At 43.9% G+C, this 23,781-nt stretch overlaps 3 protein-coding genes across 3 annotated transcripts; 1 reads left to right on the top strand and 2 right to left on the bottom strand.

The window, feature by feature from the left end:
* The first annotated feature begins 13,216 nt into the window (after nt 1-13,216).
* Nucleotides 13,217-14,361, top strand: ACET3X_002007 (uncharacterized protein). Its single transcript, XM_069447363.1, has one exon. The coding sequence runs from the start codon at nt 13,330-13,332 to the stop codon at nt 14,266-14,268; it is 939 nt and encodes a 312-aa protein (XP_069312249.1). The 5' UTR covers nt 13,217-13,329; the 3' UTR covers nt 14,269-14,361.
* A 3,515-nt stretch (nt 14,362-17,876) lies between these two features.
* ACET3X_002006 (uncharacterized protein) lies at nt 17,877-19,787 on the bottom strand (the record flags this gene model as incomplete). The annotated part of the gene is made up of 2 exons (XM_069447362.1): nt 17,877-19,037; nt 19,287-19,787. The coding sequence occupies 2 exons, from the start codon at nt 19,785-19,787 to the stop codon at nt 17,877-17,879; spliced, it is 1,662 nt and encodes a 553-aa protein (XP_069312248.1).
* A 759-nt stretch (nt 19,788-20,546) lies between these two features.
* ACET3X_002005 (uncharacterized protein) lies at nt 20,547-22,266 on the bottom strand (the record flags this gene model as incomplete). Its single annotated transcript, XM_069447360.1, has 4 exons — nt 20,547-20,555; nt 20,609-20,810; nt 20,919-21,250; nt 21,874-22,266. 4 exons carry the CDS (start codon nt 22,264-22,266, stop codon nt 20,547-20,549), a joined length of 936 nt encoding a protein of 311 aa, XP_069312247.1.
* Nucleotides 22,267-23,781: the final 1,515 nt, after the last annotated feature.

Raw genomic sequence — 23,781 nt, 5'->3', positions numbered from 1 at the left:
CCTTAGGAATAAAGAGGAAGAAAAGGATAACACCTAGTCTAGATCTTTATTATATAAAGTAAAACTTCTATAACTAGCTACTAAGTAGTATCTAGATAGCGGTCCTAGTACTATATAAATAGAATATATCCTTCCTTTCTTCCTTCTTTCTTCCTCTACTAAGAGTTATAAACCTAGAATCTATAGCCTTAGTAATAGGCTAACTTATAGCCCTTAATAATTAGCTATTAGTTCTAATTAAAGAAGAATATAAAGGGGGAGAACCCCTCTATAGTATACGCGCCTATAGTTATATACTATTATTTTACCTTTACTTTTACGCGCTCTTTTACCCTTACTTATATTACTACTTAGGTAATATTAGCTAGGGAAGCTATAAATACGCTACTATAAGATAGATAAAAGTAATACCTCCTAGCTTTAAGCTCCTAATCTCTTTCTCTTTCTTTTAAACTACTCTCTATACTAAACTTAATTATACGTAAAATATTTAAACTATAAGAGTAGTAGCTAGAAGTAGTATAAAAAACTTCCTACACCTAATTACTTACTAGTATACTTAGTTCTATATACTAAAGCACCCTATATTACTAAAGGAATAGTAATAGATAGCTCTAAAGAATAAGAATAAGAATAAGGATAAGGGTAAAGCGCTAGTAATAATACCTCCTTCCTTATAGTAAACTCTACCTCTAATAACCTTAGGTTTATTATCTAATTTTAGTAATCTTAGAGTAGGAGACACGTCTAAACTACCTAATAAAGAGTAATATATTATAATATTAAACTAAAAGCTAGTATTAGCTAAGTAAGACGTTCTTAATATAGCCTAATAGGCTCTTATTAGTATCTAAGACTTAGTACGTAACCTTATTAACTAACTAGAAAATAAGACTCTATATTAGTAGTATATAATACTAGATATTTAGTTCTATAATAGTTCTTAGGCCCTTAAGCTCTTCTATAATTATATACTTAAGGTAATAGTAATATATAAGAAACTTCTAGGCCTAATAGATAAGTATAGAGGATATAAAGCCTTTATAGAGTATTACTCTCTTATTAAGGAAATAACTAGTATAAAAGATAGATATAAGACTAAAATAATTAGTATAATTAAGACTATTAAGAAACTAGAACTAAGATTAGTTAAGAGCTACCTCTATAAGTAGAAGTCCTATATAATAAGTACCTTTTAGATAGTAGCTAATATAGCTTTTATACTAAAACGTATAAGGCTCTTTAATACTACGCTTTTCCTTAACTAAATTATAGTAGCTAGACTCTATATAAAGAATTACGCTAATAAGTAATTTATTAATAGATAGGACTAGGTAATATTAAAATCTAAACTAAAGTCTATATACTAGTTTATAGTAGATAACACCTTTAATATAAACTAATATAAAGTATTAGTAGACGGCGATATTAAAGAACTAAGATAAATATTTAAAGTAATAAATAAAGCTAAGACCTTAAGAGTTAATATACCTTTAGAAGTATATAAGATAGTAGAACTAAAAGCTAGTAAGAAAGTAGTAGTAAAGAGGATTACTATAATTAATACTATAGCTAAGAAAAATATCTTAATAGCTAATATTCTATTACTACCTATTCTTAGGAGGAGTTTAAGAGTACTAAAGCTAACTTCTACTTACTAATAGAGCGTAAATACTATTAATTCTATTCTAGAAAATAATAAGTATTAAGAGGAGGACTTAGATACTTATAAATAGTTAACTTAAATCCTAGTAGACTTATATAAGTATATAGATATAGGGTCTATCCTACTAGTACTATTAAAGAAAGTATATAAGAAGAAAGTATCCCTTAAAGACTTAGAATAGTATATAGTTATTAAGGAATAGTATTATAAGATTTATTAAGATAATAATAAGGTTAAGAACTATAATAAGTTATACTTTATCTATAAGTATACTACTACTATAGTAATAGGACTATTTAAATAAGCTATATCTAGTATAATACTTAATAACGCGCTTTACTAGCTCTATTACCTATATAGCTAATAGGATATTATCTAAAGTAATCTAGTTACTTTAATACTCTTTATTAGTTATTACTATAAGAATTAATAAAAGGATAATATACTTAGCTATTTTTACTACCTAAATAAATATAACTTTACTAGCTTTAACTAGGATAAGATTATTAAAGACTAAAGAATAGTATCCTTTTATATAAAGTTTACTAATAAAGGTAATATTATTACTAATTAGCTTAACTACCTATTTAGAGATATAGAAATAGTAGAGATTATTAACTAAAGTTTTAATATATACTAATATTACCTACGCTATATTAGAGGAAAAGAGAACCTAGGATAGCTTTATAATATATACTACTCTTTAATTTAGTAGGTTATATATACTAACTTAGGATACTAGTTTAGCTACGCTATACTCTAGAAGGAATATATATTAATTTCTTACCCTTACTATACTAAGTATATAATAGAAGGGGATAAGACTACTTTTTAATATATAGATCTTAATTTAGAATAAGCTAGCTAAGATAGTACTAGGTAAGATATAATCTAAGGATTAGTATCTTTTAATAATAAAGATAAATAGAACTATACTAAGATTCTAACTAGTTTCTATAAGATAGTTCTAGACTATATTAACTAGTATACTATAGCTAGTATTTATTCTTCTACTAGCTATATTAAAGGTTAGGTTAATAGTAAAGACTAGCTTATAGTAATCTTATCCTAACACCTAAATATTAAATAGATAAAGGTTATATATAAGAAAGGAGATACTTATATTACTTTACTAATATTACTATATAGATTAATAGGACTAGTAATAAAAGTATAATATACTATCCTTCTATAGTTTATTATAGTTTATAAAGGTATTATAAAGGTACTAGCTATAGGTACCTATAAGGAAATCTATAATATATATTAGAACTTAATAGCTCCTCCTTATACTCTTTTTAGATACCTAAATTAGTTTAGAGGTATTAGGTAGGCTTTCTTAGTTAACTTAAATATTCTATTTAGTAATCCTATCTAAAAGGCGTTAATTAGATAGCTCTTATAGGATAATAAGATAGTATAACTAGAATATATTAAGATTAATAATATAAGTAAAGAATAGTAGATTTAATATATAAAGGTTAAGTAATAGAAAGTTATTAAGATAGTTAAAGAACTTTAGGTTATTTAATAATAACTAGAGATATCTACTTTTATAGTAGTGCTTAGAGAGAATATCCCTAATTAATCTTTCTTTACTAATAAGGGGAAGGCTCTAGCTTAAGATAAGGATTAGAATAAATAAGATAAGGATATTACTTAAGCTAATACTCTAGCTTAACTAGCTAATAAGATAACTCTAGAACTAGATAAGATAAGGTACTTTATAGAATTAGATAAGCCCGCTATTAGATTACTAACTAATTAGGATAGGAATATTTACTCTTATTTAGGTAGCCTATAAGTATCTAATATTACTATACCTTCTACCCCTACTATAGCCTTACGTTATAGTAATTATAATAAGAAGTAAAAAGACTAACTACTTAGGTAATAGAATCTAGGTTATAGCTCTATAACCTAAATTCTATTAAAAATACTTACTATAATAATATAAGGTATTACTTAGTCTACTAATTCCCTTTATATTACTTTAGTTTCTTAGATTTTAAGAATTTAAACTAACTTTTATCTCTCCTTTTCTCTTTTCCTTTATTCTATTTTACTTAGCGATGTCCATAAATAGAAGAGTTATAATAGGACTATAACTCTAGGAAGGGGAGGTTTATACTAGTATATAGAGTAAGTAAAAGGGCTTTACTATAAGTACTCTTCCTTCTCTATTCTTTTTAGGTATTATTAACATCTAGGGACGCGCCTATTAATTTACCTTTCTATTAACCTATAGAGGCTTTAGACTTAACTAATATAAAACCTATATATCATCGATTATAAGTTCTCCCTTTACTATTATCGAAGACCCTTACTACTCTTCTTATAATCATAAATTCCTTCTATCTACTACCTACTTACTAATATATTACTAGCTACGTAGAGGATAAAACTTTAATACTAAGATATTACTATCTTTAAACACTCTAATACCTATATAATAGTAGAGCTCTAATTAGGATTACTAGTATTAGCTAGTAATATAATTATAATATATTATAAAGAGAGGAGGATATAGTATCTTTACTATAATTAAGCTTACCTAGAATTTTATATATTTCTATAAAAGCCTAGCTACTTCTAACCTTTATACTAACACTAACTTTAAGTATCCTACTATATATAATTAAATTATACTATATATAATTAAATTATACTATATATAAATATATATATATCCTCTTTATCTTTATCTAGGAGGTCTTCTAGCCTAGCCTAAAAACCCTAGCTAGATAAGTACTAATTAATATATCTATAAGCATATAATATACTTACCTTATATATACTAGGGAGCTACCTAAAGTAGTCCTTAATAAGTTAGATAAGTAATTACCTAAGTTCTACTACTTCTTATAGACTAAGATAGTAGATAATATTAATATTATTAATACCTCTAATATTAGTAATATTAAAGTAGAGGAGTGTTACAAGGTAACAAGGAATTGCTTCCCTTTCATGCAGGTCGCAGGAAGGAAGACCATCAGGCGGACACGATAGACGAAAGTGGATCTAGGGCGGGGCCTAGATCACGTGAAAGGAATAGTATCCCGCTAAGACCTAGCCTCTAGGAGGCTAGTAAGGATTAGGAGGTCACGGCCCTCCTAGGCCTCCCTCTTAGAAGGGAGGGCAAGGAGGACAGGACCTATAGCAATAGGTATAAGAATGTGTTAGATCTTATTATTACACTCGTTGTGGTCAACTTAAATAGTTCATCTCTTACACAGATTGTTAACTAGTTATTCTATCGTTTATAGAATTAGTATTGTTTATCCTTTAGTTACAACGATAACTCTTTTCCACCTGATCATTCCATACGATACCTCACGGACTACCGCTTTAGTCTACCTCGCCTTAGTACGGACCGAGCCTAGAGAAGTATAGCCTAACCCCGTGTAACACTTTGACCACCTTGGATATCAGTGGACGTTTAACCAACAGGACAGCCCGATTAAGATTCAACAATAGCTCATCAGGGAAACGCGCAGAACAACAGGGCTCAGGGTCAGGGACCCTCGACGCCAGCACGCCCTACCCCAGAAAATGATGAGATGCTGGAAGCATCCGATGACGAGGGAGAGAACCCTAACGTCACCGAGCTCAGGAATCTTAGGCAACACACAACCACGCAGGCTCAGCAGATTGCTGAGATGCAGGCAATGATCAATCAGCTTGCAGGGCAACTGATGATGACCCCTAACGAACGACCCGTTGCTACAAAGAAACCCAAGATAGCGTCACCAGAGAAATACGGTGGAGAACGAGAAAAGCTACGAGTATTTCTCACCAACATCGACCTGTACTGCGAGTATAACGAGGTACCCAACGACCAGGAAAAGATCCTCATGGCCAGTACATACATGAAGGATAAGGCTTCCAATTGGATGCAACCCTATGTGGACGACTATCTGCTGGATGCAGAACACATGGGCACCAAAGAAGGAACCCGTACCTTGTTCGCAAGTTGGACAGAGTTTAAGCAAGAGATGGGACGCATCTTCGGAGAAGTAGACGCTCAGAACCAGGCAGAGAAGAAGATCACTCGCCTGAGGCAGACCTCGTCAGTATCGGCATACACGGCGGAATTCAAGCAACTACAAGCACGGATCGATTGGGATGATGCGGCACTTCGAACGGTATTCGAAGCAGGCCTCAAAGAGAATGTCAAGGACGGCCTTGTACACCACGATAAGCCCGGGACACTACACGCTCTGATTGAGCTAGCCACGCGTATCGACAACAGGTTGTGGGAACGAAACGATTAGAAGAAATACTTCCGACCCAACCTGCCCAACATGAAGAAACAGCGTGGTAGATTCGACAGGGATGGCGACGCTATCATGACCGGCAAGGTACAAGAGAAGGCCAAAGACAAGAAAACCCGAGGAGGTAAAAGACACGACGGTCTCTCCAAGGAAGAACGCCAGCGGCGTTACGACAACAAAGCATGTCTCCGATGCGGGAAGACAGGACACTTCGCTAGGGATTGCGAAGAAGAACAAGTCAAACAGGCAGCTATCAAGATCCGGATGATCAGACAAGGCACGCCTTACCCGGCCGGGATAGAGCCGGATGACAACCTAAGCGACTTAGACCTATACGAGGAGGCACGCTTGGAGGATAAGGAAGGCTACGAAATCGTCCCAAGAGTTAAACCGGACAACGAAGTTCTCACCATGGGCCAGCCAAAGAAGACTGACTGGAAGGTCAAAGGCACCATCGTGATGGAACGATTAGCCAACAACCAATGTTGGGTATGTGGTAACAAGACACACTACGCCGACGAATGCACGGTTCGCGAACGAATCATGATTACCGGCCCGAATGCCGAAGAAATTGGGTATCAGGCGATACACCAACAACCCTACTTCGATGATCCAATGGCTGAGGTCGAGGACCAAGAAGCCCACGAAGTAGAAGATACCAAGGATCACAAGGATTTGTGTTGGTATGACTGCAAGATAAATTGCGAGTTCCATAAGCAAGATAAGGAGGATTGCAGGACAGACCAGGACCGGTGCTGCCACCTGAACCTCTGGGCAGACGAATGTCTAGCAGACATCTGCCATCTACACGAACCAGAGAAAGTGGAGATCCACTACAGACTTCTATGGATGCAATGCAGGAACGGGTGTGACTTCCATCGCAAGCAGCTCAAGGAAGCACACAAGGTGGATGACTATTACCATCGCACCCTATCATCAAACATCTGCGAGGTAGCAGATTGTGAGATTCACGAGGCCAAGAAGGCTCAACCAAGGAAGAGGATCACCAGGGAGGAGATACCTCACCAGAACATTCATTGGAGCTTCTGTTACGACGACAGGTGCTTGACGCACTACAGCTTAAAGAATGACACAGGCTACTTTCCTAAGTACAGGAAAGGTAAGCAGTCAAAAAACTAGGATGCCGCCAGGGACAGGGTCACGCTGGTAAAGGCAGTCCTAAAACGACCCTTAGGAAGGTGCAGGATACCGATGGTCGGGTGAAGCAGCTGCTCACGACCGTATCTGTACAGGGACGAAACATCAAGGCGCTCGTAGATAGCGGGGCCGCACGGACGATGATCTCACCCAGAGTGGTAGAGAAACACGAACTACCCTACCGGGTTAAGAAGAACCCAGTATCGGTACTGTTAGCCGACGAGAAACCCATGGAATATGGAAACGGCATGATACGGATGGAAACTGAATCAACAAAGCTACGGATAGCTGGCATAGAGTGCCAAATGAATATCGACATAATGGAACTAGGAGGACTAGACATGTTGATTGGTTATGACTGGCTAGATGCCCATAACCCCGCCATCGACTGGCGAATGAAGACGATACTCAGAAGAGAACCTGTGCACAAGGTTGCTGGAGTACGCCAAAGAGTGAGCCCGAAGGACCAGAGCTCAACCCAGGACGGGAGGTTCGGCAAGATCTCGCCTCATAAGATCATGAGAATCTATGAGAAGGACCCTTAAAGAGTAGGAGTCATATGGATAAGACGAGTCGTGACCACGAAGGAAGGACCCTTACCACTAGAGATACCAAGAGAGTATCAGACCGACGAGTTTAGAGAACTCTTCGAGGAAAACGAAGCCACGGATTTGGCAGACCATCAGGATTGGGATCACGAGATCATCCTAGATGAAGGGGCAAAGTTAAGCCCAGGACCTATGTATCCCATATCGCCCGAGCACGATGCTGAGCTAAGGGAGTACATCCAGAAGAATCTGAAGAAGGGATTTATCCGACCGGGATCAGGCCCAATGGCCTCACCCATCTTGTTCGTAAAGAAGCCTAACGGGAAGTGGCGACTATGTGTCGACTTCCGAAGGTTGAACAGCGTTACTCGGAAGAACCGATATCCCTTACCACTAATAACCGAGCTCATGGATCGACTCCAGGGAGCCAAGTGGTTTACGAAGTTCGACGTTCGGGAAGGATTTCACCGAATCAGGATCAAGGAAGGACACGAATGGATGACAGCGTTCAAAACGAAATATGGACTGTTCGAGTACACAGTAATGCCTTTTGGGTTAACGAATGCCCCGGCAACGTTTCAGTCAGTCATCAACAACGCTCTTCACGAGTACCTTGGAATCTTCGTCACAGCGTACATCGACGATGTGCTGGTATACTCCAGCGGGACGCTAGAAGAACATGTGGAACATGTCAAGAAAGTGCTCAGGAAGCTTAAGGAATACAAGCTGTACCTGCAGCCGGGGAAGTGCGAATTCCACACGAAGGAAACGGAATACCTAGGCTTCATAATATCCACAGAGGGGGTGAAGATGAACCTAAAGAAGACAGCGGCTGTACAGGAGTGGCCAACGCCCAAAACAGTCAAGGACGTGCAATCCTTCCTAGGATTTGCCAACTACTACCGGAAGTTCATCAAGGATTACTCAAAGATCACAACACCTCTCTCCGAGATCACGAAAAAGGAAGTTGGTTTCAAATGGAACGAGGAACATCAGGAGGCTTTTGATCGAATTAAGCAGATATTCCTCGAGGCACTAGTACTAGAGATGTACGACCCAAAGCGAGAGACGCGAGTCGAGACCGACGCGTCAGATTATGCACTCGGAGCTGTATTGTCGCAGCAGTGCCCAGACAAAAAGTGGAGACTAGTGTTCTACCACTCAAGAAAGTTCTCTAGAGCAGAACTAAACTACGACGTTCACGATAAGGAGCTACTAGGAGTAGTCGATGCCTTTGAACAGTGGGAAGTCTATTTGCTAGGACTACCACACCAGATCGAGGTTTTTACCGATCACCAGAACTTGGCAGGTTTCATGACAACAAAGAAACTCAACCGACGACAAGTCCGATGGGCTAAGATGCTAGCTCAGTTCGACTTTAAGATAACTCACCGCGCTAGAACGCTCAACGGAGCTGCGGATGCTTTAAGCAGGAGATCCGACTTACGCGAGGAAAATTATAAGGAACCACATGACGCCATGTTCAAGAAGATGCCTGATGGCACACTACGTTACAACCAGCCGGAACTAGCTAAGATAGCTAAGGTGGCCGAGCGGGTAGAAACACTTCAGCAGCAGTGGCAGCAGAGAGCGGCCAGCTGGCAGTTCGAGCCTGACGAGAACGGCTCCGACGAACTGTTACAAGACAAGCGAGAGTACCGAGATATGATTCGAAGCGATCGAACATATGTACCCCCACACATGAGATCGAGTCTCATCAAGGAACTGCATGAGTCCCCAGAGTATGGACATGCATCGCTAGAAGAAATGGTCAGGCGACTATCAAAGGTGTTTGCGATACCACGCTTGCGAGCGAAGGTGCAGGACGTCCTAGGCAACTGTTTGGCTTGTCATCAGAACAAACCCAAGAGACATAAGCCCTATGGCCTGTTACAACCCTTACCGCCACCAACGAGACCATAGAGCAGCGTAACAATGGACTTCATAGTGAAGCTCCCGAAGTCGTTAGAACCAGGATCCGGAAGATTATGCGACACAGTCCTAGTCATCGTGTGTCGTCACACGAAAGGAGCAAAATTTGTGCCCACGGAAGAAACCATTACGGCAGAAGAATGCGCGTATGAGGTCAGCAAGGCACTTATGTCAGAACATGGGATACCTGAAGAATTCATCACCGATCGTGATAAACTGTTCACTTCCAAGTATTGGAACACATTCCTGGCAAAGTTGGGTGTGAAGAAGAAGCTATCGACTAGCTTCCACCCCGAAACAGATGGCCAGACGGAACGAACGAACCAGACACTGGAACAGTATCTGAGGATGTACGCCAACAAGCTGCAAGACAACTAGGTTGAACTCTTACCAACAGCACAATTAGCCTACAATAGTACTAGGTCTGCGACGACTAAGTACTCGCCACACTATGCGAACTACGGATATGAGCCGATTGCTCATCGAGATCCGAAAGATATAGAGAGTATCGCAGTAGGTGCAGACGACAAAGCCCGCTTGATGCGAGAACTGCACGACGAATTGAGCAAGAACATCGCTCACAGGAACCTCACAACAGCCAAAGCGGCTAATAAGCAAAGGATTGAGGGACCAACCTTTAAGAAGGGGGACAAAGTTTTCCTGTCACGACAGAACTTGAAAACTAAGCGACCAAGCAAGAAACTGGACAACCTCCGAGTAGGACCATTCGAAGTTCTAGAAGAAATGGGCAACGTAAATTACAAACTCCAACTCCCACTAGGCATGCGCATCCACCCTGTCTTTCACAAGAAACTCCTGGAAAGAGCACCTCCAGATGCCGAGCTAGCTACCGACATAGAGCTTGAGGACGATGAATACGAGGTCGAAGAAATCAGGGACCTGCGGAAAATCGGTCGTCAGTGGAAATACTTGGTCAAGTGGCTAGGATGGCCAGAGAGCCAGAACACTTGGGAACCAAAAGAAAATTTGACGAACTGCAAGTCACAGGTACGTGAGTACCATCGGAGACACCCAGAGAAGGGAGGAGCGGATCCTCCAGGGAAGAAAAGAATTCAGAAAAAGGATCGAAAGAAGCGTCATCCTGCAACCAGCCCAAGTCAGTCGACAGTCCGGGTAGCGATGGTTCAGTTGGTTGAAAGTCCGTACCAGGGGCAGAGTTCCCCTCGGCTTGCTCTTTCGCGCGATCCTGAAGACTCAAAATGGCGTGATCTCGATCAGCGAATGCTCGCTCTCGCGCCTCAGTCTCTGCCACTTCCAGCCGAAGTCGAGCGACCTCGGCCTCAGCTCGAAGAAGCGCCAAGCGCTTCTCGCGCTTTTCAGCCTCAACCTTCTCCCACTCTTCCTCAGTCACAAATAAGCTACACTCAGCTTTCACCGAAATACAGCCCGCACACTGCCCAGAGGCAGTGTCCACGAAACAACGAAGATTCTTCTCCTCACACCGCTTACAACGAAAGGTCATCTCGTTCCCTTGTTGGCGGATACGGTCAGCACGAGCCTGGCGCTGTTAAGTCGAGTTCTGGGTACGGACGCGTCGAGAAGTCTGAACCTTAGGCATGGTCAGGGAAAGTGAGGAAAGGAGGAAAGAGAGGATACGACACCACCAGAGTAGCTATACCTCCACCACCGCCGCCGGACTAGGCGCGGGAAAACGATAATCCAGGGTATCAAGACGATACGCCTAAGAGGGGGGGTAATGTTACAAGGTAATAAGGAATTGCTTCCCTTTCATGCAGGTCGCATAAAGGAAGACTATCAGGCGGACACAATGGACGAAAGTGGATCTAGGGCGGGGCCCAGATCACGTGAAAGGAATGGCATCCCGCCAAGACCTAGCCTCCGGGAGGCCAGTGAGGATTGGGAGGTCACGGCCCTCCTAGGCCTCCCTCTTGGAAGGGAGGGCAAGGAGGACAGGACCTAAGGCAAGGGGTATAAGAATGTGTTAGATCTCATTATTACACTTGTTGTGGTCAACTCAAATAGTTCATCTCTTACACAGATTGTTAACTAGTTATTCTATCGTTTATAGAATTGGTATCGTTTATCCTTTAGTTACAACGATAACTCTTTTCCACCTGATCATTCCATACGATACCTCACGGACTACCGCTTTAGTCTACCTCGCCTTAGTACGGACCGAGCCTAGAGAAGTATAGCCTAACCCCGTGTAACAAGGAGATAGTAAAGAAGAGTAGAATATAGATACTAAAAAATATAGAGGAGGTTATCTATAAGGCTTAGATTAATAATACTAGTAGTAGTAAAGTCCTTATAGTTAGCTATCTTACTATCTTAGTATTAGGAAAGGGATTAAGCTAGAAGACTAAGACCTAGCTATAATAGTAAATAGGTAATATTAATAAGATAATTAATAATTAAATATCTTAGGCTTAAGAAGAGGGAATTTAAATAAATACTATAAGGATAAGAGAATAAGGTATAGATAGTACTAGTACTAATATTCTTCTAACTAAAGCTAATTATTAGATAGTAGTAGCTATACTATAGGTAGCTAGTTAGTTATTCTTAAGAAGGGGTAGTAGAAGTAGTAGTAGTAGAGGTATTAGTAGTAGAAGTAGTAGTAGTTATAAAAAGTAGCTATAAAGGTTATAAAGGGTAGAAATAGTAGAGGATAGTAGAGGATAGTATATATATTAGAAGGTTATATCTTATAGTCTCTAGTTTATATATAATACTATTATATATCTTTAGTATCTAGCGTTTATAATATACTACGTATATACTAGTTATATATAGCTATATATAGTAAAACTAGGTGTTTAGGAAATACACCTTTACTATAATTTATTATAGTGTCTTTTAATAGTATTATACTTACGTCTTTTACTAGCACGTTTATTATTTAAATACTAGTTATACTAAATATAGACTTATATAAGCCTATAGTTACTTAGTTAGCGCTTTATCTTAAAAAAGTCTCTAAATATACTATAATAATAAAAAAAAAGTCTATAAAGGCTAAAGCTAAGGACCCTTATTTATAGTTTTAATTTTTAAACTATATATATATTACTTTACTTATAAGCTTACTTCGTAATAATTATTTTAATTAAGTAAGTATAAAGCTTTAAAACCTTATAAGCTAGCTATAAAGTATTAAAAGTATAGTAGTATTACTCTAGCTATAGTAGGAGCTATAAGGGTTATATAAGCTACTCTACTACGTAGTTAATAGTAATAACTAATAACGCCCTCTAAAAAAAATTCTAAATAAGCTAAAACTTTTATAGGCCTATATATAGTATAATCCTAACTTTACGTAATTTTATTATAATTTATAGTAGCTCTATAATTTAAGATTATTAACTATATTAAGTTATTAAGGTAGTTCAACTGGCGACGTGGTTCATCTAGTGCACGGGCACTGTAGTACATTTGGTTTGGCCCATGATGTTAAGTGATCTGCACCCTCTCGTAGCGTTGGCCCCACCCTACTAACGGCGTGCGGATGTAGCACTCCGATAGTCTGATTGGCTTTTCTCCGCACTAATTGCTCGCTCGGTGATTCGATATTCGGGCGAAATACGGACGCATGATGCAAGCCGTACCGCATTATAACCAACCGCACTCCGTAAGAAGTGCCACCACGGAGTTGATGACACTCCGCAGGCGTGTACAAAAGTCGAGTATGGCTTTCAATGTGCTTCAGTCGTCACAAAACTTTGAACATCATCTCTCTAACGAGTTATTTGTATCACCTTGTTGAACCATGGCTGCCTCTTTCCTAGTTGTTGGTGCCACAGGCAATACCGGCCGCAGCGTCGTCGAAACCCTGTCGAACCATCTAAAGTCTGGCAGTTTCTCCGACTATCGTATCCTAGCTATGACGCGCTCCGCGAACAGCTCGTCAGCAAAAGCACTCGCCAAATTTCCTCACGTTGAGATCGTCGAGTACAACTGGGCGGAGATCACCACGGACTGGCTGCGCGAACACAAGGTCGATAGAGCCTTCATAGCATCACATAACGAGCCGCCGCATTTCACCGAAGAATCGACATTCCATGTTGCAGCCCTTGGTGCTGGCGTCAAATACGTGGTGCGCATCTCCACCACAGCCGCGAACGTTACCCCGGACTGCAAGGCCTACTACCCGCGTGCGCACTGGGCGATTGAGGCCATGCTCGACTCACCGGGGTTTGGAAGCATGCACTGGTCTTCTCTGCAGCCAAATGTGTTCTCGCAGTTCTATCTTGGCACTGCTGCTGAGCTTGTCAAAACTGTCCGCAATGGCGGCAAGCAACATACACTACGCCTGATGGCAAACGCTGATAGCCCGGTTGGTATCATCGATGCCTCAGAGGTTGGCATCTTTGCTGCGCATCTCTTGCTCCAGGATGACACTTCTGCGCACAACAAGTGCAGATATGTTCTCAATGGCCCTGAGGACATAACAGGACAACAGATCGTGGCGATGGTTGAGAAGCACATTGGCGCCAAGGTTGAGGATGTCAAGTTCAAAGATGTCTCGTTCGTAGATGATATGGCTGCTGCCTCGAGTCACTCCAAGAATGTGATTCTCACTCTCAAGCATGCTCCAGAAACGGGGTGGGAGGGTAAGGCGAAGGCGGAGACGACAAGCAAGGAAGTGCTGCAGATTGCTGCGCCGAAAAAAACACCCACTGAGGTGATGGATGAGCTTTTACAGTAGCAGAGTCATGTTTGGGAGCAGATGGCTAGTAGTATTAAGATAGCATCGCATTGTAAGAATCTAATGTTAAAATGACACTACCCCAAATCTTCGAAGGAAGCATCAGACCTTCTCTCCAGTCTTACATGCAAGACAGAGGTGATAGCCAGCCTCCAGATCTTCTGTCGATAGATATAGACTGTCCAACGAAGATGTGTCATTGCCGTTCCACCAATCAAGAGCTCGTGCCGAAGCTCGAAGAAATCCCCACACCGTGATAAAGTTGGCCTGTCGCACGAACCTGGATAGTACCAAGGTGCCCAGTAGGCTGATCCATGGGTTCGTTTCGTTGAAGAAGACATGGATGTTTGCGATCGAAAACTTGAAGGCGTAATCCGTGGTATGACCTTGGTTGACCATGAGCGTGATCCCATAGTTGAAGCATCCGCCGATCAAAGTAAATAGTATAAGATCCAGAAGCATAAGCGACGCCAGTCGATGGCACTCTAATTTGGATTCAACCCTTCTGTTGTAAACAAACGGATACCAGTATACACTTGGGTGGCGAGAGACATTGAACGTGAGATCAATGTCAACAAGCAAGAAGTCCAGTGGGTAATTGCGAAAGTGCTCGACGCCTTTTGTCACAACATACTGCCGCCGGTACTCCATCTCCGAGAGAACGAAGAAAGCAAGCGCGAAGTGGACGGCCTGATGTTGAAGTCCGGTGTTGTCAAAACTTGGTTCGGCGGCCTTGCCCAGAGCGGTCGCAGCTTTGTCAAGGTACAATAGCATGACAGCTGTGACGGAGCAATACATCTGTGACGCGTGGATATCCGGTGACCCAAGCTGGGTAGCGAATGAGAAGATGAAGCCGATATACGGCGCGCTGCCCCAGATCATGGCTGTAGGGGAATGTGCTTGCGTTATGAGCCTGGAAATGCAGACTGCCAATACGCACAACGAGAAGTGTGCTGCGAAGCGACGAGCTGGGGTTCGTTCCCAGTCTTTCATAGCTCCGAACTGCACGTATGTGGGTGGGGGTTGTTGTGTATTTAGTTTCTTGGGAACAGAATCTGTGTGAAGCTGGTGTGTTCGTGAGAAGATGTGAGAGAGACGTGGCTGAGAAGAACAGATGCTAATTCGGGTATGATCGGGAGACTGGGGGAGGCGAGGGGTACTTACGGCAATGGTGCTGATGGGACCATGGTAACTTGATGACCTGGTACCAACACTGCAGCCAGTCATAATTGCGCTCAATTTCTCCGTTCCAATAACGCGAAGATGAAAGATGATGAGATTCGTGAGAGATTGGTATTCGTCTGCGTCGTATTGTGCCTCATGTCAGAGCTCAGTTGTTGTTGTTGGACGCGGCAACCTGATTCAAACGTTGTTCCTTTGGTACCTGCCACCTTCTGAAGCTGACGGCATCATCGTATGTCGGCTGCATAAGCCAGACGCGCTGGAAGACGACATTCGAATGAATGCTAACTTGAACGGCTTTGCAACGCCAGTACTTTAGTAGACATGTGTTTTCTCTCGTTCAATGAGTTGGTCTCCTAGTTTGGATTGCGGCAGATGTGAGTGGATTCTCGTCCATGGGTCTTGGTTAGTGTAGCATCGTCACCTATGGTTCTACTGGATGCTCCACCCAAGCAGCCCATATATTGATCGGCCACATCTCCGGTCTTGTAAGTAGAATCATTCACCCTTGTCTTGCTGCAAGCTGTGCAGCTATGGCTTCTCTCCTTACCCTACCCCAAGAGCTTCGAGATACAGTGATTGATTTGCTTCTTCTCACGAACAACGCGCATCCTAAAAACGTTTCCAAATATCACGCATACGAGAAAGACTCGCCACCTTCGAAGTTCCCTCATCCCGAAAAACATCAAGCAGCTGGGCTATGTCGGGCTTCGCATCAACTACGCGACGAGATACTTCGGCGCCCATCGTCGCTTCAATTGGGGTTACACTATACCCTACGAGTAGTTATTTACAGGCGCGAATGTATGACTGAATTTGGTGGTTCCGAACTGAAGCTGAAACCTCGCCTGCGTTGGGAAGACGTACCGGTCATCAGTGCTACGAACATCGAAAGAGTTGACATTGAGTTCGAGTTGAACGACTTGCTCAGCTGGGGATGGGTTCAAACTACCCGCCATCGTGGGTTCGTTGGTTCTCTTCTGGAGCGTGCTGTTTCTGTTCTCGTCTGTGGACGCGAACGCTCCAATTTCCAGAGAACAATCAGTGGGGTCGATATTGAAGTGACCGCCAAAGAGAGCCAGACCATGACACGTATCGACGGGCTCAAAGTGAAAAGCGCTTCGGAGATATTGGAAAAGACTCTCTCTCAGAGAGCACAAGAGTTTGCGGATTTTTGCATAGCAACGGCTATCAAATACAATTGTCTCGGGTGTGTAAACCTGGTGGAATACACTGATGAGCGGCCTGCAGCATTTCTCCCGGCACCACGCAACATGTTCTGGACACAGATTGGCAGCATTTCCCTGTAGGCCGGTACTGCGAGACCTAGTCAGGTTTGGTATGTGGACCGAAAATTACTGGATCGCATGAAGGAAGTCGACGACGCCGAATATCACGAAGTCATTTCTGAGATATTGCTTCGGAGGGAGCGCGGTGACCTGGATCGTGAGTCTAAGCTTGCAGAAGATCATTATGAGGACCCAGAATCTGTTGCCTTGATGGGAAATCTCAACAAAGGTAACTACAGAGCCGATATAGGCGTTTGCGTCTATGAAATTTTGCCAGGGAAGGGCTATGTCAAGCAGAAGTACATCAGGACAAGGAGTGTACCAGTCAAGTTTGATGACTTTTTTGACTTCTGGAAAAGATGCAGAGGGAATGAAGGCATCGTTGGAGGATTGGAGTCCGCATGGCGGAGGTACGAACATAAGCGCTGAGATGGTGTGTCTCACCGCTACCGGTGTTGCTGCCCGCAGGTCTGGATCGGCTTTGTTTTCGCATCGCACCTCTAGGCATTCGATCTTGGTAGAGAGTATTGCTAAGACGCCCGTAGGAGCCACTTGTGAACTTCTGGGCGTATGGTGCGCGCGGCGCGATGCCTCAAAGCTCAACGCGTCGGCAACCCAGGAAGATGACGTCATAGCGTGCTGCAAACCTCGTCATTTCTCCCCCAGCCTTCCGCGCCTCTCCAACTTTCGTCTCTACGCCGAAAGCAGTGCGCAAGAATCTTTACATCCCTCAAAGAACAGTGATGCTACCATATACGCAGAGAGAAGACTTGGTAGAAAGAAAGTCAAAAAGGTCATTAAGCTATGATACAGGGTTGCTACTGGAATGGTAAGCAGGTTAACACAGTAACCTTAAAATACCTTCCGCCAAATACCTGGTGCACCATGAACACCTCGCTAAGTCATCTCCGCAACGCCTTACTCCAGTCTTCAGATACTGCTGAGGTCTTTCCTGTCCGTTGTATTATCCGGCCAAATTTGCGTTGTTCAAAAACTTTTCCGTTGTAATACTCCTCCACACACCGTACATTTTCCCAAGACGTTCACTTCGAGACCTTCTTGCCTGGTTGAACTGTTTCTCCTTCACCCACCACTACCAGCTTTCCTTGCGCATTCTGCGCCTGCTCTCGGAGTATCTCACTTTGCTGCTTTCCTTCCCGCCTTCTTCTTCTGCTGCTTTGGCTTCGCCACTCCGTCTTTCTCTGCCTTCTTTCCCGCCTTGGCCGCGCGGTTCCTTGCCAAACGATCAGCCTTGATTACCGCCTTCCGCGCCGGATCATGGTTGTGGCATCTCCACGACCGGCGGTCTTCGTTCTCGTTGCGTGCATGTCGCTTGCATCGCGAGTTTGACTCCTTCGACCACGCCGTGCACCGAACAGTTCCCGTCTCCAGTGCGAAGTCATCCGGGCCTTGGCGGGTTTCTGGCTGGGCCGTTCCGGAGTCCTCGTCGTCCTCGTCGTCTTCAGCAGCAGCGTCTTCCGCGTCCCCTTCTTCATCAGCGTCAGCGTCGGCACTAGGTATCTCCTCTCCATCTACTGAGCTGTGGTCTGACGCGGCCGCCATGTCGTTGGCAGGTACGGGTCCGACGATGGGACTCGAGTCCATGTCGACGTCCACGTGGTCGTTGTTATCGCCATCTTGTGTGGCAACGGCCTGGGTAGCGTCTCCGCTGAACTCAGGAAACTGCTTGCGAGCAGCGTCTTGGAGGAATTTCCAGAGCTCAGGCCACAACCTTGGGTCATGCAAGTACGTGTCGAAGCCCAGGCGTTCGCGAAACTGACGATAGTCTTGTAGCATGTCAAGCGTAACTTGAACGCTGTTGAAAGTCAGTGCAGGGTCTTTGTTGGCTACTGCTAGATTCTGTCGAAGGGCCCACATGACGAATCCAGATAGCTCGTCGCGCTTGTGGATGAAGGCCGGGACGCCTTTTACGACATCATTACCTGCCTCTTTCGGGGACTTCTCAGGAGAGGCTTTGAAGGACGCGAAGAATTCGCGGTAAGCGATAAAATTAGCTCCATCATCGATATGGCGGGGTCTGACGGGCAGACTTGTAACGGCGAGGGACAGTTCACTCTGTAGTTGGATGAAGAGATACTCGCTACGGCTCCAGTCACCCATCGGGATGCGTGTGAGCTGAGGTGTCGCAGAATCCTCACCGTTGTTGGTCATGGTGACTTTGTCCTGTGGTAGTCTCGAGTCGTCGATAGGGTCGGGCGCGAGAGTCGCAATCAGGTCTCGAGGTCGAAAGCTCAGCGCCGGATGGTATTCGCGAAGATGCTTGCCGCGTTTGGGCCGCTGTATCACACCGACTATTAAGTGCGATTCAAGGATGTTTTTGGTCAGATATATAAAGAATCTTTGTGGAATTTGCGTGGGCGCGGATTGCGAAAGTGGTATATCGCTGGCGCTAGCCTGACCAGGGTACGGCCACAACTTTCTCAAGTGAATGAGATGTAATTTGTATCGCTTGATACTCATGTCGAGATTAGGTATATCAGCTTCTGTTAAAACACGTCTTTTATTGTCCAAGTGCCCTCAGCTCACCGTATCAATGAGCGACGAAACTCCTGCCGCTGTAATTTCCTCTTTAGATGGCCTGGATATCTTCTCCAGATAGTAAGCAGCGATGGCGTTGTCGTTGAGATTGTTGTGGAACAGGATCCTTAATTCCAGAATCGATGGCACGTCCCTGCATTTAAGCTCGTCCTGTAAACGATATCGTAAGGCTTCCGCGCGACCAAAAAGCTTTGCCTCTGTGATGTGGTACCTGTAGCTCTTTATGATATCTTTCATGTCGAACTTGTCCTCAATCCACTTCAGAGCGCGCAGTTCGCCAATCTTGTGGCAATCACCTTCGTCCCGTCTTAACTCGGCCAACAATTTCTTCGCTTTCCGCATATTGGGCAGCGTATCGTCATATAGTAGCTGATACTTTGCCTTGATTTCAGTATCAATCAAGCCATCCACCATAATCCACTGTTTGATCGTTTCTGTGTTGACATCTGGAAGCTCGCCAATGTCTTTCTTGCACGCTCGATATACCATCCTGGCAAGTGGGCGGAATCTGTTGTAGTCGTGAGCCCACTCACAATACGTTCGCTTGATTTGCCAATGTGTATCGTGGGCGTCAAGGCATTGTTGTGTTGTTGAGACATTCCATAATGGTACGTTGCCGAAGTCGTTCTTCAGTTTGGCTGTAAGCAACTCGGCTCTGGTGTCACCCATAGTTCAAAGACAGAAAGCTTTCAAGGTTGCTTTGTGTCAGATCTGGATGATGTGCGTAGCTTTTGAGGAAGCCCGTGTTTGCTGTAAATAGTCATTCACAGCTTTGCTTGCTTAGCGTATGCTATCGTTAGTCTTCAAAGCCTGACGAGACAATCTTGGAACTTGTTAGATCATCTCTTAGAGTCTGCTGCCGCTGATCAGATGCATCACTGTTTGCTCTTCAATGTAACCCAAAAACACGCAGTTCAAGAAACGACATTGGTTTGGGGAACTGCGGTTGATCAACTTACAAAGCAAGCACAATCACGTAGGCCAGGTGGTCTCTCCTTCAACCAAAACTCTTAATCATGCGCTTCAATCACGGCTGTAGAACATATACGTAAGATCAACAAAACCCTTTGGTCATACTCTAGCTATAAGTTGACGACTGCGGTGCCGATGCCATCCGCCAACCTGGGTAAACTCGCCACGATGAAGAATGTAGCTCCCTCCTCCGCTTGCTTTTCCGCTTTCCAATATATCCCGGCAATGTCATATATCGCTTGCGAGAGGCTCATTGCGTAGAGCTCGTTAAAGTATTCATGTCCCCTGGATTGAGATGAGTACAAAACACTTGCATGCTGGGCATGTTATTGGCTTACCACAAGCACTTTAGACCAGAGGAAGCCTTCCTTGACGACCGAAGCTGGCATATCTTCTGGCGCAGACGTCCTCAGCGAGGATGTGCCTCCGACCGCCAGTGTTGGTGTATATATCGGCTTACCGTAAACGTCATCGTGATCGAAATGGTGAAGATCTTGTGGTTGGTTGACGCATGATGCAGGGCAATAGCAAGGGGGTGCACTGTGCCGTGAGTTAGCAGATATTACGAAGTAGATTCGGAAAGCAAGCGCAGACTCTATGCATCCCAGTTGCGGCGCGCTAGAGGGATGGAATTTCTGGTCAACTTACTGATCCATTGTACCCTCGAGTAGAACGGCGATCTCTGCTGCTTGGTCATATCCATGTGTGCGGTAGTCTAGCTTTCGTTGCTCATACTCCTTTCCGAGGATGTAGTACCACCTAAATTTGGTACAGCTCTTGATACTGCCGATGAGATGAACGTTGGGGATATCTTTGAGGTACGGAAACCTGAAGGTAAGAATCCAGTCCACAGTGGTCTTTTGACACGGGTAGACTTCAACGGTATTGGAATGGCCGCTGTTGTACCAGGGAGTTGAGCGTCGGTTGGGACCGTACGGGCTTGTGAAGAATAACTCGAAGTGTTTGAGTCCTGAGATACCCTGTAACAGACTCGCGGTACATCCAATTGGCGAATACTGTACTGAGGGAACCGCAGAGAAGTTGAATCGAACGCCGAAAAATTCGAAGTATCTGGTAATATCCAGATGAAGATAGATGCGGCTGAGTTGGTTGTACGAAGACGTAGCGCTCGCTCTAATAACACCTTGAAGGACATCTGGTCTGTAGAAATGCTTCCGACTGCCTTGAAACCCTGCACGAAGGGCTTCTTGGTGTAAGCTCTTGTTCAAGAGCAAGACTGCGCAGTTCGGTAGATCTGAACCAACAGCAGAACCCGGCTCTTCTATTTGAGCCAGTGCGACTCCAGGGTGTCTCAAAGTAACCTTTTCTTGCCGCGTCATTGGATCGATACGGACACTAGGACACATGTTCTCACCAAGGATATGTTGGAAGATGACAAGGCGGATCTCAAGCGGTAATGACATAAGGCGAAAGTGCTTGCCCGTCTTGCCCACCACCGCTGTTGAGAGAGTATAATACGAGGTATACCTCGACTATCATCGCCGCTGGTAAGTTGAACAGGAAGTGGGAATTGCAGGAGCCAAGTCTTCAGAGGCGTCCAAGGCTCCGCACCAGCTCCTCTACGCTTCCACTTCTTGCGTACCAAGATGTCTTCGGCTGTTAATGTGGTTGTGCCTCGAGCAACGCAAATCTCCGCAGCCAGAGGAAACTCTTCGAATAATTGCGTAAATGCGTACAGTTTCGTAGCGCCACCAGCGCGTCCGGGCCAGATGGGCGGGGTCTCGTCCAGGTTATGTGGCCATATTTCTGCTGCAGCGACAAGCATGTGGTCTTTGCTTAGCTTGCGGATTGTTCGGATAATCATGCGGATGAGCGGGTCGTCCATTTGTCGTGGTGGTCCTTTGAAGGTATAACGATACTCGCGATGGGTAGTGCCCAGCTTGTCATCTGGGGGTGGATACATCTTGACAGTGAACCAGCGACTCGGTTCGCCGAATCGAGCTAGGTCCTTGATTCGTGTTTGCAATTCAGGCATCGTTGCGAGTGAACTGTGAAGATGAGCGCGACCAGTAAGACCTCTTGTGGAGCAAGGTGTTGTGTTCCGGCTTCGTTGTCAGGTAGTAGAATCGAAGAGGAGATTTTTAAAGAGGCGACAGAAATAGTATCGAGTATATACGCAGACACAGGTGTAGCGTGAAATTCAGTCACAATGTAATGGACTCGAGTAGTCGGGTAGTCACTAAATGTGGGGTAAGAATCAGGGATTGAGTGTGGGAAATATATATAAGAAAGTCCGCACAGACCTAAACAGTCGTGGAGCAGGCAGCGAAGAGGCTAACAATTTTTCGATCGCACACAAGCATATGACCACAACCGCAAACAAAGCCGATTGGGAAGCGGTTCTCGGATAAGCTTTCGGTGAAACGTTGAGTCCCTTGCTCACGTGATGATTTTGCATTTTGGAAGGATTTGTTGGCTCTCTCTGCTTTACCATGGGATGAAGTGGATGGTAACCACGCTGTTAAACCACAGTCCAACAAGGGACTAAGCGTTTGTAAAGTTTCACCCAGCGTATGGAGATGTAGGAGTGGATCACTTTTGTCGCTACTAATGCGTCTATTCGAGAGTGCGTGGCAAAAATCGTGAACTCCTTCGTGTCCCGTAGCCCCAAACACTCTCTCCTTCATGCTCAACGCGCTTGTTCGGACGGCGGACGAAATATCTATTGCAAGGTGTCGCCTTGAGCTCTTGACGCATACGTGAGTAGCCAAGTTCGAGGGTGTCATTGAAAAGCCAGGCGATCGCCCGGCACCTGTTGTGTTGGCGAGTTCAGCAGATAGTGAACTTCTCAGACACGCTGCCTCTCTCTTTCCATTCTCGGTGAGCACGACCTTCGTTGACTTCGTAGACGTAGCATTCGCCTACAAGCGTCCAGAGGCCGTTGTTCGCAGGTCTGAGGACGAAAGGTATTGTGCTGCCGTGCAGCACGACTACGACGTCGCCTGGGATCGCATCTCGAGGACCAAGGCCTAACATTTCTGTGCTAGTGATGAAGAGAGAGCGACCATCATTCTGATTACAGCTCTTGAAAGCGAACTGATCCGCATTCGGTACAAAGGAATCCATAGAATCCATCTGCGGTACATACGATGATATTGCTACTCTGTCCGAATAGATATCTTGGACAAAATCCCTCTCCATGAATGCATTATAGTCTCTTCGAAGGTTCTTAATACGAACAGAGTCTAGCGGCTGATCCTTGCGCCAGTTGCCAAACGTACAGGCAAGACATTGTTGGCTGTATATGTACTCCAAATTACGGAGCAAGACTTGCAGTCTTTCTGCGAATCGAGATAAATCGTGCTCATAGTGTGGTAGGGCTGCAAATTCTTTGTTTTCCCAGTTGATTGTGTCAACCCTGAAACCTGAGATTTCGATGCACCGAGTTCTGCCCGAGATCGTTTCCGATAATTGAATAAGACCTGAGGTATCTTTTTGTTGATTGTTCTCATCTGAAAAGTCTGTAAACGCATTAAAATTACCTTCTTTC

This window comes from Alternaria dauci, chromosome 1 (genome assembly GCF_042100115.1).
Source record: "Alternaria dauci strain A2016 chromosome 1, whole genome shotgun sequence".
Lineage (NCBI taxonomy): Eukaryota > Fungi > Ascomycota > Dothideomycetes > Pleosporales > Pleosporaceae > Alternaria > Alternaria dauci.
Note: the sequence above shows the minus strand (reverse complement) of the source record. Positions and strands in the feature narration are given on the sequence as shown.